General features: G+C 32.8%; 1 protein-coding gene across 7 annotated transcripts in view; it reads left to right on the forward strand.

The window, feature by feature from the left end:
• TMEM135 (transmembrane protein 135) overlaps window positions 1-16,029 on the forward strand; it is a 256,996-nt gene that overhangs the window by 124,079 nt on the left and 116,888 nt on the right. For 5 of the 7 annotated variants that reach the window (XM_039848281.1, XM_039848280.1, XM_039848278.1 and 2 more), the window contains one exon: window positions 1,802-1,867. The exons of the other annotated variants lie outside the window; for them this stretch is intronic. In XM_039848281.1, coding sequence (XP_039704215.1) covers window positions 1,802-1,867 — 66 coding nt within the window. The remainder of the gene's footprint in view (window positions 1-1,801; window positions 1,868-16,029) is intronic. 7 annotated transcript variants of the gene reach the window in all.

A 16,029-nucleotide genomic window follows, 5' to 3' on the forward strand; every position in this document is an offset into this window, starting at 1 on the left:
CTTATTCAGCCCTAAACTATATTCTTATACACATCACTCTTTGCAAAATTAGACACTATTGATTACTTATTCCTTTAACAGTTAAAAAAGTTTTGATCAAGAACTTAACGTGTAGTTTAAATAGTCAAATAGTATGCAGCAAAGCTAGTAGAAAAAGAGTAGTGCTTTTCTTCACCTTTTCCAATGCCTGATTTCCACAACCCAGAGGCAACTACTTGCAACTCTTTTTATTTCTTCTGTTATTTACTTTCTTATATCTAAATTAACATGTACCGTGCTATTTATATCTCACTGATTACACTGATTTTATACGCATATATCAGTTTCCTCCAGTTTTCCATCTCTCCTGCTCTTTAGATTTCTTTAGATGTGCATTCAGTTTTTAAATTTAAAGTTCTCTTTTATTTGTTCCTCTTAAATTCATTTCAAAACCTTACCCCAATGTGATGCTATTGGAGCGAGGCCTTTGGGAGGTAATTAGAATTAGAATGGGATTTAGTGCTCTTATAGGAGTCCAGAGAAAGCTTGCTGCTCTTTATTCTCTGCCATGTGAGGGAGGATACAAGAAGATAGCCATCTAGGAACCAGAAAGCACATCCTCACCAGACACTGAATCATAAAGTCTTTCCCTTATGTTTTCTTCTAAGAGTTTTATAGTTTTAGCTCTTATATTTAGATCTTTCATCCTTTTGAGTTAATTTTTGTATATGGTATCAGATAAGGGTCCAACTTCATTCTTTTACATGTAGATATCCAGTTTTCCCAGCACCATTTGTTAAAAAGACTGTTCTTTCCCCACTGAATGGTCATGGTGATCAGATATGTAAAGTCATTTGACCGTATATGTGAGAGTTTATTTTTGGACTCTATTTCATTGGTCTATATGTCTGTCTTTATGCCAGTACCACACTGTTTTGATTACTATAACTTTGTAGTAAGTTTTGAAATTAGGAAGTGTGACTCTTCCAACATTGTTCCTCTGGTTCAAAATCATTTTGGCGTTTTGAGGTCTTTTGGGTTCCATGTGAATTTTAGGATGAATTTTTGTATTTCCGAGAAAAAGTCATTGATATTTTGATAGGAATCACATTGAATCTTTATATCTTTTTGGGTAGTGTTGATATCTTAGCAATACTGTCTTCCAGTTAATTAACACAGGATGTCTTGCCATTTATTTATGTGTGTTTTACTCTTTTTCAGCAGTGTATTGTAGTTTTCAGTGAACAGGTCTTTTGCTTCTTTGGTTGTTTATTCCTGTGGGGGGTTTTTTTTTTTTTTTTTTGATGCTGTTGTAAATAGAATTCTTAATTTCTTTTTAGGATTATTCATTGTTAGTATATAGAAAGCAATTACTTTTTTTGGGGTGTTATTTAACATATTATATCACTGAATTACTTCACCTTCTGTCATTATTTCAGTGACAGTCAAGTGACTTGAACTGAATTCAAATGGAATCTAAAAATTAGAACAAATGATAATTTCTGAATTGAGTCCAAGGCCTGAAGTTTTATTTGATCTTTGTTAATTAGACTAAGGTTTAAACTTATCAAAAATGCTAGTTTGAAATGATAGATCTGGACAAATACTAGAAATCAAAGTAACTTTTGAAACAATTTAGTTTGAGCTCTTGATAGCATTAAAAAGTTCTGGAAATTATATTTTTGGTAGAATTTGGAACTTGTAGCTCTTATGCCTTCTTGATGCTTCTCTAGATGTTGCTGAAATGTTTTTTACATTTTGGAGGTGGGATATACAGTTGAATACACATTATAGATGATATCTCTTTTTTTTTAATTCACAGGCGACAGAAACACTATTTAGAATGGGTGTAGCAAGAGGAACCATCACAACGTTAAGAAATGGAGAAGTAAGATGAGAATTTTGATATAACTATTAGTTCTTAATTCATAGTATACCATTTTTAAAACATAAAATATGAATTTTATGATGCTTTATATAACAGATTGAGAAATACCTGATGTTCACAATATTGAGTGAATCTGACTTAAAAATCCATTTTAGTTCAGTCATGTTGGAACCAGATCTTGAGTTGAAAATGAATTGCTGAGCCTTTTAATATTTGATTACCAGTTGTTTTTACTCTTAAAGGAAATGACATTTTATTTAATAATAACTTGTGCAATCATGTATTTTTAAATGAAAATAATCTCATACTTTTTTCTTTCTTTCCTATTTTATGTTCTACAGATGTGATACTTTCTTAAGATAAAATAATTTGAACTATTAATATTTATTAGAGAGAGAGAATGCTAGAGAGAGAGAGAGAGAGAGAACGATGTGGGGTGGGGAAAGATGAAGGAGAATGGGGGAGAGGGAGAAATGGGATGCAGTCTGCTCTTGTTGTTGGGGCTCAATTAAGACATAGATTCTAAGTTTTAACTTTTGTAAATGCTCCTACCAGTTCTTAAAAAAAAGTTTTACCCCCTTAAATAAATTTTATTCCAAAATTACTACTGGCCTGATTACCACTCTGCTTTATAAAATTTATTGTTTGATATATCTACTTATTAGGCAACAATGTACAATAATTTGAAGATCATATACTCTTTTTCATACATAAAATATATATATTACAAAATAATACCAAAGTGACTTGGTACTATATATATATTTTATGACTTGGTATTACTTTGTAATATATATATTTTATGTATGAAAAAGTCTTAATTAATCCCTTTGTATTCTCAACAAACTGCATTATATGGTGCCATTTTAAGAAAAGAAAACGTTCCCATTAATAAAGTCAGACGTATTTATCAGCCTAGAATGTGTCAAAGTGAAATTCGGATTTTAGTAATCGTTATGTATTTCCAAATGGGGAGGGCAATGAACTTTTGAACTCTTATCTTCTAAGAAGGTTGGCAAAGTGTATGCAAGAAAGTTTTATAAGTAATCTGAGCATGTCAACACATGTTGGATATGTACATATTTTATTTAATGGAGAGGAAGTAAAGTACCTGCTTTTGATCCATTTTTCCCCAGATTGCTACAGGTGACTAAACTGGTTAACAGATATATTAACGTTAGAGTTTTCAAGCACTCTCTGTCCTTCAGTTTCTAAAACAAAGATGAAACTATAAGATGCACATTTTTTCCTTACATTTTAAGATCTCTAAGAATACAAAGTCTTCTAATCAGTGGCACCTCATAATCACATTTACTATTTTCACAGTTTAACACCTCTTAAATTGTGAGATTTCTTATGTCTATGATATTTTAGAGTTGATAATATACGGTAATACTTTGTAGTTTAAAAAAATACAGTGGCATTCAGTAAATGAGTTAGAATAGGCCATGAATTAGTTTTAATTTAATTATTTGACTTTGGGAGATGGAGAATTAAAACAAAACAAAGATGTTATTGGATATGTATATAAACAAATGGCATAGATTTTTAGAGATGATAGTGGGCTAAGTTCTATGTAAGTAGATGATATAGTATGGTTCCTGCCTTTATAGGAGCTTACTTTCTGGTGGAGGAAATAATTACATCAGTACTTGAAAAAAAATCTGGGAGAGAGTAGAAATGCTTAGTTTCGGTTGAGTCTCTAGAGTCCAGATTCCACTTGGAATGTGCTAAATTTAAGTAACAAGGCAATAATAGAGAATTCATTTAAGAGTAGGAAATAAACTTAAAAGGTTAACAATTTAGTGGATTTTTTAAAACAGAAGCTGAAATCACCATATTTATCATAAGAGAGGAGAGTAGCAGAGTTTACTTGCCCTAGAGCATTTAAAAAATCACTGTAGCCCGTTACTGTAAAAAATATCTGTTAAACAGAGATTTTAGTAAGTAACCCATGACAGTGATGAAAGGTAGGGGAAATAAAGACTGGTATATCCAAATAACAAAAATATCAGTCTTTGGGTAAATTTGTTATATGGATGCATGATGAGACTGAACTTTGCTTGTCTAACCTTATCTGTGTTCTGTCACTAAGCCTACATTTTGCCTATCTAATTGAACATTTCTGTTTGGGTGTTTTAAGAAATGTTGAGACCAGAAAACATGGTTCCTCTCTTTAAAAATAATAAGATTGTGAAAGAATTGGACACTTACTTTATAAGCTATAATGATAGCTTTAAGCAAAGAATTTATATTATCTTTTAAAATCCTCAACACAATTCTGCAAGGGAGAAATTATTATGCCTATCTTATAGGTAAACTGAGGCTCAGAGAAGATAAACATTTTGCCTATGATCAAACAGCAAAGCCCATTCATTCCATTATACAATATAACCTCCCTCAATGTACTTCACTTAGACTAGAGTTTTCTAATTGTTCAATTATCCTGAGGTTTGACAATTGAAATATAGCATAGTAGCTAAGACTCAGATTATATATTCAGCCTGATTTTTTATGCATTTTGATTATCACTATTATCATTTCATATGTGTAAAGAAATGTATGACTTAAAATGAATAGAAAAAAATACTGACCCTTCACAGTTCTGTTTTGTGACCACCTAACCATGTTTATGTGTTCTTTGTACAGCTCTGTATATGGGCTAGCTGGATTTTTGTATCTTGATCAAATTACATAAGCTAGAAAGCAGATAAGTTTTCTAGGTAGAAATTTTTTAAATATGTTTATTTTGGGGGGTAACTTATAAAATTATAACTGTCAATAAATAGTTATTGAATGTGCTTGTCTCAAAAATTACTCTTGTGTAGTTTTTTTAGGAAAGGTATGATTCTGTTTTCAGCTTCCAGGTATTTATATATAAGGTGAAACAAGTACTTTTGTTAAAAGATAGTTACTTTCCTAAAATTATGTATTTTAAAAATTATCTACTGTTCTTTTACATAACTTGAGACCTAAGTAAGCCAGAAATTGGTGTTTTTTTTATTAGATTCTTCTTAATTTTAAAGTTTTGAAAGAGAACAAAGATTAGCAGGAAGATAGGATTTCAAACTCTAGGTCTTAATTAAATCCTTTGCCTTCTGTTTATCAGCTGATACCATCTACCCAGTTCTGATAGTAATAGTAAGGAATCAGTGAGTGTAATGAAGAAGCAGAATGACTTTCTGTAGCCAGCAAGTTGATTCGTCTATTGTAGCTCTATTAATTTTTTAAATTTTATGAATTTTTAAAATATCAGATATATCTATTTTCATTTATTGTATTTAGTGAGCACCTTCTATTTTTCTGGCATTGTTTTTAGGTGCCTGTGATGCATCAGTAAGCAAAACAGACCAATATCCTTACCTTTCGGGAACTTAGTGTATTAATAACTTACGTTCTAATTATGGAAGAAAATAAAAATGTATAAAACAACTAGAAGTTATTACTATTACAAAATTTCAAAAGAAAGTGTAAGCAAATATATGGTTTAAAAGTACAAGTAATTTAAGTAATGAATGAAAAAACAAGTAATTAGAATAGGGTTATTTAAGAAGATTTCTTAGGAGGCACATCTTAAACTGGGCCCTAAAAATTTTATGAATGTAATTGAGGGAGAAGAGGTCACAAGGCGTTGCCAATTAGGAGAAACTATATAAAAGGGAGCATAGTTGAGAGTTATGGTGATATATTTTGATCAAAAAGGAAAGGAGGGGAGGTGTTGAAAGGAAGTAATATTTGTCGAGTACTTTTTCCAGATACTTTATTATTATTCAGCTCATTTATATATCAAAACAACTTTCCATTTTAGATTCTTTTAGCACCATTCTTTCCAAGGGAAATATTTAAGGTTTAAGAAAGGGTAGTGTTTTTTTTTTTAATATTACATTTCCCTGATAATTTGAATACTTATGATTTTGATTAAACTTGTGGTAGAATCAAGAATTAATACTTTATTTTCCTCCCAAGTGGAGTAGCCAGTCTTGTGTGGCAGAAAGGGCACTAGTCTGCATGCCAAGAGACCTGGGTTTTCTTCCTGGCTTTACTAGCTATGTGGTCTTGGACAATTTACTTAACTTCTCATAACTTCGATTTATACTTTAGAAAATAAGTTGATAAGATCAAGGGTCCCTAACCCCGGGGCCATGGACCAATACCAGTCCGGTGGCCTGTTAGGAACCAAGCAGCACAGCAGGAGGTGAGCAGCAGGCCTGTGAGTGAAACTTCATCTGTATTTGCAGCTGCTCCCCAGCACTAGCATCACCTCCTTATTAGCTCCACCTCAGATCATCAAGATTAGATTCTCATAGGAGCACCGGTCCCTGGTGCCAAAAAGGTTGGGGACTGCTGGGTTAGAAGATCTTTAAGGTCATGTACGGATTTAACATTTTCTACTTCTGGCAGCTTTCTATACCCTTTCTTTCTATGTGGTTCTCAACATTGACTGTGCATCAGAATTGCACATGGAGCTCTGTAAAAGTGTATGTCTGTGGGCTCCATCCCCAAAATATTTGTTCATTTGGTCTAGCTTCAGGCTCCAGTATCAATATTTATTAAAACATACACTGATTTTACTGTTTAGCTATGGTTGTAAAGTACCGTTTTTGAGAAGTATTTTTCAATCCAATGTCTTTTTTGAACTCAAGGAATGTACAGCTTGAGTGAGACAAAGCACACAAAGAAATAGCAAATAAATTTGAAGTTTATTTAAAGATTTTTGTATATAAAGTAGAACACAGTAGCATGGATTGTTGCTGTTTTAGAAAGATGGATATAGGATGTGACCCAATATCTACTTTTGTTTTATATTACTGTGTGGTATTAGATATTCTGCATGTTTTGTTAGAAAGGAAACCTTTTTTGCTTCCTGGAGCATGCTTTAAATAAGTAATATAGACTATTTAGATTTGGTGTGATTGTTGCAGTGGAGATAGGCTCTCTGTTATGGATTTCTGTTTCTTCAGGTTTAGCACCTGCCTAGCATATAATATTGATCTCGGTAAGTATATGTCTGATGGACAAGTAATAGATTTATTTAGAAAGTGCTTATATATGGCAAATATTATTTTGATTTAATCAACTTTCAGATTAAGGTAAATATAACCATAAATATCTTTATAGATTTATATGTATATATAGATTTATAGATTTATACGTGTACATATAAATACTAGGGCTATATTATTTCAAAATTATGAAGTTTATAATACAATGATATATTTTTTCACATCAATTTTTTTCATGAATTAAGGAACATTTGGAGACTGAAATTTACATATTTGATATTCCCTCTTATTTACAAAGTTAATTATTCAGATATTAATATATACTTCTAATGTTGAAATTATATTAAAATTATATTTAATTTAATGGAATACTTAAAAAATATTTTTTAATGTGAATTTTTATATAAGGAAAGCTAAAAATAAACTGTTTTACATTTATATATTTTAAGAGGCATCTATTTTTTCTCAGTTATTATTACTATTTCTCTTTTAATATCACCTCAGGAAATATATATCTTTAATAAGCACAGTGTTAGCATTTCAAACAGTGAAGTCTGAGACCTGGTTGCTAGTAGAATGCCACTAACTAGTGGCTTGCAAATTCTAATCAAGTGAGCAAATATTTAATGAGAGCATCTTAAAGGCAGATGTGACACATGGAATTAGAATCAGATTTAGTGTCTCTTCCCTTTTTTTCCTTCCCTAAATATTAACAGAGTGTCAGGCACTATACTAGGTGCTAGGTTTTAACTCTAAATAAAACTAATTTGGTTCCTACTCTCAGGAAACTTTATAGCCCATAACCTGCCACTTGAACCTTGCCATTCAGTGTTTTCTGTAAATAGAATAAAAGCATTCACTTCTTACTTTGTGGGAAATAAATTAGATAATATATATAATGCAGCTAGCAGAATGTCTGGCATAAAGTAAAGACTATTAGAATTTAGCCTATACTAAATGATAACTATTTTTTATTTAATTATGCTGATAATGATTTTGTTTTTATGTATAGGATAAATATAGCAGGGAGAGGAGCAATGGTAGAAAACCTGACATGTACAAACAAACATAAGAATCCTATTAAAAACAGAGTAAAGTCATTACATAGTGAAAACTTAGTTCTTTTGATAATTGCAAGTCTTAGCTGGGCAAGTTTCACAGAGAAAGGTGAGACACTGACCTCCCAGAAATGCAGACGAAGGCTCAGTTGATCTTGTCAAGAAAAACTGGATTATCTCTTCAGCAATAAGACCTCTGATTTATGTATTGTGTTTTAATAGAAAGAAAATGTTAAGATACTTTACACATGTCCATTGCCTTTGAAATATACTCTTTGTTAATGTGATTAGCTTCCTCTCATATACCCATATCATCTAAAGAAAAAGAAAAAAGAATTCTTACCACTCTGGAATGTTCCCAAATAACTTTTTCAAGTCTCTTGTTTTTTTTTTTTTTGAGTGATTTCCAAATTGTATGTTTATTGATAAAATATATAAAAATTTAGCCTAGAAAAGTTATTATAATGTTTTTTCCTCCCAAGCAACAGGTAGAACATAGCTTGAAAACAAGCTCTATAAATGGAAAGTGGATAGTATCCTGAGGACAGAATAAGTATGGAAAAAGATCTAGAAAGAAAGATTAAGGCTTAGAGAGGTTTTATAATAATAGAAAGGTATAGACAAGGAAGTCACAAACCTCTCTCTAATAAAGTGGGAAGAAATGAGTTTTGATTGCAGAACAGATAGTTTGAAATAATTGGAGCCGCTGGTCATTACTTCAGGTGATGAAACATTAAAAGAGTCTTCAAAGAAGTTGTGGGATTGCTATCTTGCTGATTTCAAAAAAGGTTCTTAATGACCATCAATTTGGATGGCAAAGATATTAAACTACCAGAAGCAGAAGACTGGTCTAAGTAATGTCTTGATTTTTTTTTTTTTTCCAGTTTTCCAATTCCCTGACTTAAAATATGTTATATTTTGGCAGGTGATTAGAAATTTAGAATCCATGCCAGAATTGCATCATAAAACATTTGAACTTCAGAACTTGTATTTTGTTCTTGCTGAATAGTTTATCTTTGTCACTAAATCTGCTTTAAATGGCTCATCATATTATATATGTGGGATTATTTCATATTCTTGGTGAACGGAGTTTATTTGGAGAATTTTGGTGCAGACAAAGAAGGCCAAGGGCCAAACTGAGGTTTTAAAAATATCAGATCATAGTGTTTAAGCTTGGTGGTCTTGTCTATACCAACTCTGTATGTGCTTTTCTATACTGAGATAATTATTTTTTGAAACGCCCTTATTTTCTTCATACTAGTAACTTTTGATTTAAATACAAAAATAAATGTGCCATAATTTTGTCCTTAAACAAAATAAACAATATCTTGACAGTATCTGGCTAACTACGGAACACTTAGGTTTTATTTTTCAAAAATTAGAAGGGTTCTTAAGATAACATCAATTTGTTTTGATCCTAATAGGAAGAGCTTTAGGCCAGGAAAGCAATTATTTCCACATGGATAAGGCCAATCCCAACTACTTCCCTTCCACTGACTGCTCACTGAACTTCAACTTGCTTACCTTGGTTATATAGCTAAATGTGATTGAATGTGTTAGAAAATGCAGGCTCCATTTAAAAATAAAGTCTTTAGATATATAGAAAATGTTTCTTTGTATAAAACATACTAAAAGCGTTTTGCATTTCTGGGTGAGTTTAGCCGCAAGTAATTTAAACTTTTTGAATTACCAAATAAATTTTATATTATACACACATATGAATATGTATTGCCATTTTGCTTGTATTTTTTCCTTTGTTGACTCTTGACTGTCTACTCAATAGGTGAGTTTGCTGTGTAGAGACAAGTGTTGTTTATGATGGTTGAGTAGAAGATATGGCAGATCAGAAAACAGAGGATTTGCATTTAGTGATATGATTGGTCTTTCTGGTGATCAGCTCTGATCCTAAAGCTAACACCATGAATCATCTATTAGCATAACAGACACTCTTATCACTTAGGAAATTCCAAGGATTTTCCAGGCTGTATACCAGGAACTAGAAACAAAGACCAGATATATTCTTTATTATAACACAATCTGTAGATTGGCTTTTTCTGAAAAGTTTATATATATGGCAATATATACTATGTGCTCTTTTGAGTCTGACTTCTTTCATTTAACATGTTTTTGAGGTTCATTCATATCAGTTTTTTTTTCCATAACTAAATAGTATTCCATTGAATGGGTATATATTTATCTATTAACTAGTTAATGAATATTTGTATTGTTTTTAGTTTTTGGCTATTATGAATAATACTTCTGTGAGCATTTGCATAGAAGTCTTCGTGTTGAGATATGTTTTAATATCTCTTGGGTTGATACTTAAGAGTGGAATTACTAAGGTCATATGAGTAACTTAAGAAAAAGTGGCTGTACTATTTTACATTCACTGTGTCAGTGGACAAGGAGTCCAGTTTGTCAACATCTTTGCCAACATTTGGTATTATTGGTCTTTTTGATTATATCCATTCTAGAGGTATGTAGTGGTACCTCATTGTGGTTGTTATTTGAACTTCCCTAATAACTAATGATGTTGAGCATCTTTTCATGTACTTATTAGTTATTTATATATCTTGATGAAATGTCTATTGAAATCTTTTGGACATTTTTTTGTTGTTGGGTTTGTTTCTTGTTATTGAGTTGCAGAAAGTAATTTAAAAGAAGAATTCTGGATAAAAATCTTTTATTAAACATATGATTTGAAAATACTCCCCCCGCCCCCAGTCTGTGGCCTGTCTTTTAATTTTCTAAATATTATTTTTTGAAATAAAATGTTCTAAAGTTTGATGAAGTTCAGTTCATTATTTTTTGTGCTTGCTTCCTTCCTCCCTCCCTCCATCCCTCCTCCTCCCTCCTCCCTCCCTCCCTCCCTCCTCCTCCCTCTCTTCTTTCTTCCTTCCCCTTCCTTCCTTCCTTCAGCTACAGCCCTTCTTCTTCACAGCTTCCTTCCTTCCTTCCTTCCTTCCTTCCTTCCTTCCTTTGTTTTAGTATCATCTCCTCCAAGAAATATTTCCCTGTCTAGGGTCACAAAGATTTACTTTTATGTTTTCTTCTGGAAGTTTTATAATATTTAGTTTCACAGTTAGATCTGTTCCATTTTTAGTTGACTTTTGCATATAATGTAAGGCAAAATTCATCTATTTATTTTGCTTATGCATATCCAATTGTCCCAGCAGCATTTTTTGGAAAGAAAGAAAACTTCTTTGCCTATTGAATTACCTTTGTCAAAAATCAGTTGACCACAAATGTTAGAATTTATTTCTGGAAATTTTATGGTTCTGGTTTTGCTAAGATGGAGGAAACACAGTTTGTCTATTTCTCACACTAATTACAACTAAATAATTAAAACCCTGAACAGAATACATAAAGCAGCTCTCTGAGATCCCGAAAGAGTAACTAATAGCAGGAGGTTGGAGAAGGAAGAAAAAGAATGTCACTGATACAAGTGAGTTTCCTGTTCCCTCTCACCTACCATCTTTATCTCCTAGCTTGGATTTCAGGGTATCCCCTATTCTTGATCTGCACAATGGATCCAGGCAGAAAAATCTCTAAGAGAAACCCCCCTTTTCTCTGTTTAGGGTCAGAGAACTGGAAAGGAGGGCCCCCACGTGAAGGAGACTGTGTAGACAATTACCATTTTCTTTCGTGTTTTATATTTTGGTTTTATTCTTCTGGTAGGACTGCAGGCAGGCCCAATCAGGAGGCTGTCCTCCAGCAGCAGTGGCAGTGGCAGCTATGCAGGCTTTTAAAACACTGAAAGATAATCTTTCTCTTTGACTAGATCAACTGAAAAAGGGGTTCCTGTAGTCCAAAGAGTGTGGGGAAAATAGCTATTATTTTTTCCTCTTTTCTTTCTCACCATTCCTGAGGCAGATGTAGTTGCAGGAAATGTACAGTGGTGTGGAAAGTCAAAAAAACCAGTGTACACAGAGGATCAAGAAAAGGGGCCTGGGACACAGAGTGTGGGGAAAATCATGCAGAGGTAGGAGGTAGAGAAAGAAATGACCTAAATCTTTGCGTGAAGTCTGAAACTCACCCCTGAGAGCTGAGTATGTGTAAAACTTCTTTTCGGAAGCATAATAAAGGCTTTGAGAACTGAACTATAGTATAGACCACTGCCTTTAAGTGGCACATATGGGGATATACAGAATAGCACTGAAAAGACTTGGGAAACTGGAAATGATATTGAAACCACAATCCATAAAAAGTGGAGTCAGGAATTGTGTTTGGAACTTAACAGGGTTGATTGCCTACAGCAGCACCACCACTAATAACAACAAAAACAGCAACAAAACAACAACAAATCAGTTTTCCAGAGGACTTGAGAGTCTTTAAGATGAACAAGAGTGTCATAATACAAGTCGCTAGGGTACATTCTAAAAGTATTTAACATACCGAGAACCAGGGAAATTATAACTAATTGTAAGGAAAACAGTAATCAACAGATACCAACCCTGAGATGACTTCAGTATTGGAATTATAAAAAATACTCAGTGCAGTTATTATAATCTTGTGCAAACACTTTTGACATGAATGGTAAAACTGAAGTTCTCAGCAAAGAAAAAACATAAAAAGAACCAAATTCAATTGTTTTGGACAGAAAATTAAAATAATATTAATATTAAAACAACTAAAAATTCATTAGGTGACTTCAATAGCAGAGAGGAGAAGACAGAGGAAAGAAAAGTGAAGGTGAACAGAGCTCAAAAGTACAATCTGAACAATAAAGAGAAAAGACTGAAAAAAATGAACCAGAGCTCAAGAACCTGAAGGACGATAGCAAAGTTCTGACATTTGGGTCATAAGTGTCTCAGAAGAGAAGACAAAGAGATTTGTGCAGAAAAAATATTTGAAGAAATAATGGCTGAAAACTTGCAAATTTGGTGCAACATACATTTACACATTCATAAAGCTCATCGAACCCTTATGTTATATGACAGTTTATAAAAGCCAAAACAATAGGGATGGGAAAACAGATCAGTGGTTGTCAGAGATTGCAGATCGAGGAGGGGTTGATAATGCAAGGACAAAATGAGGGAATATAGGACAAAATGGAGCTATTCTTTATCATGATACTGGTGGGTAAACAACTCTGCATTTTTAAAAATTCTTAGAATTGCACATCATCAAGAGTAAATTCTATTGTATGTAAATTAAAAGATAAAATAATGGATAAAACAATAAAAATGTGTATTGAAAGACAATAATATTGAAAATACTCTCGTTCTTATAATTTCTCCTGGACTATTGATGATTAAAGGAGGCTAGTTCTATAGATTATTTTTTCCCTTTGGTTTTTATCATGATTTTTTATCTTTAATATTCTCTAGTTTGAAAATAATATGCCTAGGTGGGTTTTTTTTTTTGTTTGTTTGTTTGTTTTTGTTTTTGTTTTGTTTTGTTTTGATTTTTTTTTGGTATTTATCCTGTGTAGTGCTAAGTTTGCTGAATCTGTTGTTTGGGTGTCTGACATTAATTTGGTGAAATTCTCAGTCATCATTTCAAATATTTCTTCTGTTCCTTTCTTCTTCTGCTATTCTCATTACATATATGTTACACCTCTTGTAGTTGCCCATAGTCCTTGGATATTGTTTTTTTCAGTCTTTGTTTTCTTTGCTTTTCAGTTTTGGAGGTTTCTATTGATGTATCCTCAAATTCAGAGATTCTTTCCTCAGCTGTGTCTAGTCTACTAATAAACCTATCCAAGGCCTTTTTTTATTTGTTACAGTGTTTTTTATTTCTAGCATTTCTTTTTTTTTTTTGGTTATTTCTTAGGATTTTCATCTCTTGGCTTACATCTCTTGCACATCTGTTTTTACATGTTATCCACTTTGTCCATTAGAGCCCTTAGTATATTAATCATAGTTGTTTTAAATTCCTGGTCTGATAATTACAACATCCGTGCCATGTCTGCTTCTGATGCTTGCTTTATCTCTTCATGCTATGTTTTTTGCCTTTTAGTATGTTTTGCTCTTTTTTCTTGATAGTTGGACATGATGTACTGGGTGGAAGGAACTGCTGTGGGAGCAGGGGAAACCTTCTATAGTCCTATAATTTGATTTTAGCCTTTTAGTGAGCCTATGCCTTTGTATTGTGAACTTCACGGGAGTTTCTCATTTTTTTTTTCAACCCCCTTAGGTGGGACAGGATGGCAAAGTGGGCTGGTGTTGGGTATTTTTCCTTCCTCCAGGTCAGTTAGGCTCTGGTTAGCGTGTTCCTCCTGAGGGCAGGTCTTATTAAAAACAGAGTGCTCTGACTTATTTCAAAATGATTCCTTTTTCTTTCCCTTCCCCATCTGCCTGGAAGCACAAAGAGATTTTTCTCCAAAATCTATTGTAAGAATCTAGTCAACTTCCTGGAGGTAAAACTCACAAAAGTGTAAGAGCCCACCTATCTATGATTGGGCACTTCAGGAGTTTTTAACTCTCAGACTTGTCCATATTGACCCTCCAGCAATTCAATGAATTGCAGTTTAGGCTTTCCGACACCAGCACTGGCTCCTGTGGTTTCTTGCTTAGGTAAGTCGTGACTCCTTGTATTCACCAACCTGTTTGTCCAGTCTTGGGGGCAGAGGTTTGCCCCACGTCCTCACCTCTCTTTTAGATGCAAGAAGTTGTTGGTTTTTCAGTTCATTCAGCTTTTTACTTGTTAGGATGGAGTGGTAACTCCAAGTTTCTTACATGTGAAACTGGAAGTCCTCCAGACTCTTTTAGGAGAATTGAATCTTTGTACTCAATATTTCTGTATGATGTTGAAGTATTCAATTTGTTTTGAAAGACGGTACCAATTTTATTTTTTAAAGAGGATTGGTAACATGAAATATATTCGAAATGGGAGTAATAAGCCTTAATAGTCTTAATAAGCTGAAGAAAGAAGTTGAAAAGCGTTTGCCTAAAATAAAGATTCAGAACAGAATTTTGAATATGTAATATTTAACAGTATTGAAATGAAGTCTGTTTATTGTCTTCCTATGTGAACTTCGTAAGTTTACGTGCCTGAAGTATAGTATGTTTTGTATTTCCTATTAATTGAAGGTATGTACAATGTATGTTTTGTGACTTACATGCTATTTTTTTAAAATTCTGTATTCAAAATAGGAGGAGGACTATAAACCAAAGTGCTTTCTTGTATGTGTATTTAAGTTATGGTTTCTTGTTCATTGCTCAGACTTGTAATATTGGTTAGAAAGTTATACTTTATGAAATTGAAAACAAAGTAGATTATATGGACTACAGACTCAAGTAGATCTTATAGTTCTAACAGCTCTGTTAAAGTGTTGTTTATCTTGTTTTAAAAGCACCGATTCTGCTATCTTAAGAGCTGTCTTTAGCTTTGGTTTGCATGGGTTTTGTCAAGGCTACTTTGGCAGTAATAGTATTTTTTTAAAAGAACCATTGCATTATATTTTACCTAAATGTTAATTATAAGAAAACGGTTGAAAAAAAAGTGAAGTTGTATACCAGTGTACAGTCTTTTCTATAGTTTTCTTAAACATGATTTATTATTAAGGCACAGATATAAATCAGTATTTTAAATAAATCAAATTTACCAAATACTGTAAGACCAATTGCTCCCAAAGAATTATGGTAAAACCATATGAAGTTTTTCTATGCTACCTGGGTTGTGCAACAGTACGGGGAGGCAAAAAAACCTACTTTGCAGCCTATGACGACCTCTTCTATAACCACTGCTGCTGAAGAAAAAAGGAATCAACATGTTTGCTTACCTCACAGAACGCTAAAAAGCAGATGGTAATAGCTAGCTGTACCATGCCAAAAGATAATGAAAGATTTAAAAGCAGGTAAATCTTTTTTGAAAACAAACTGCGCGTCCTTTCCCATTTCTTCCACTTTTCATATTCAAATCATGCTCATTCCTTATGTGATACCCATCTCAATTGTTACCTCCTTTGTGAAGCATGCTTTGATTTCCCCAGCTGAAAGTCATTTTTCCTTTCTCTGAAATAGCACAGTATTGCACTCTAAAAAACTTCAGTATTTCCTGTATTTACATTTGTTAGTTACTTGCCTATGTTTTTTGCTAGATTTTAAATTCTAAGGACAGTTTTTGTGTCTGATTTTCCTTTGCATTCTGGATAGCA

The sequence above is a fragment of the Pteropus medius genome, unplaced genomic scaffold, assembly GCF_902729225.1.
Source record: "Pteropus medius unplaced genomic scaffold, Ma_sr-lr_union100, whole genome shotgun sequence".
Taxonomy (NCBI): Eukaryota; Metazoa; Chordata; class Mammalia; order Chiroptera; family Pteropodidae; genus Pteropus; species Pteropus medius.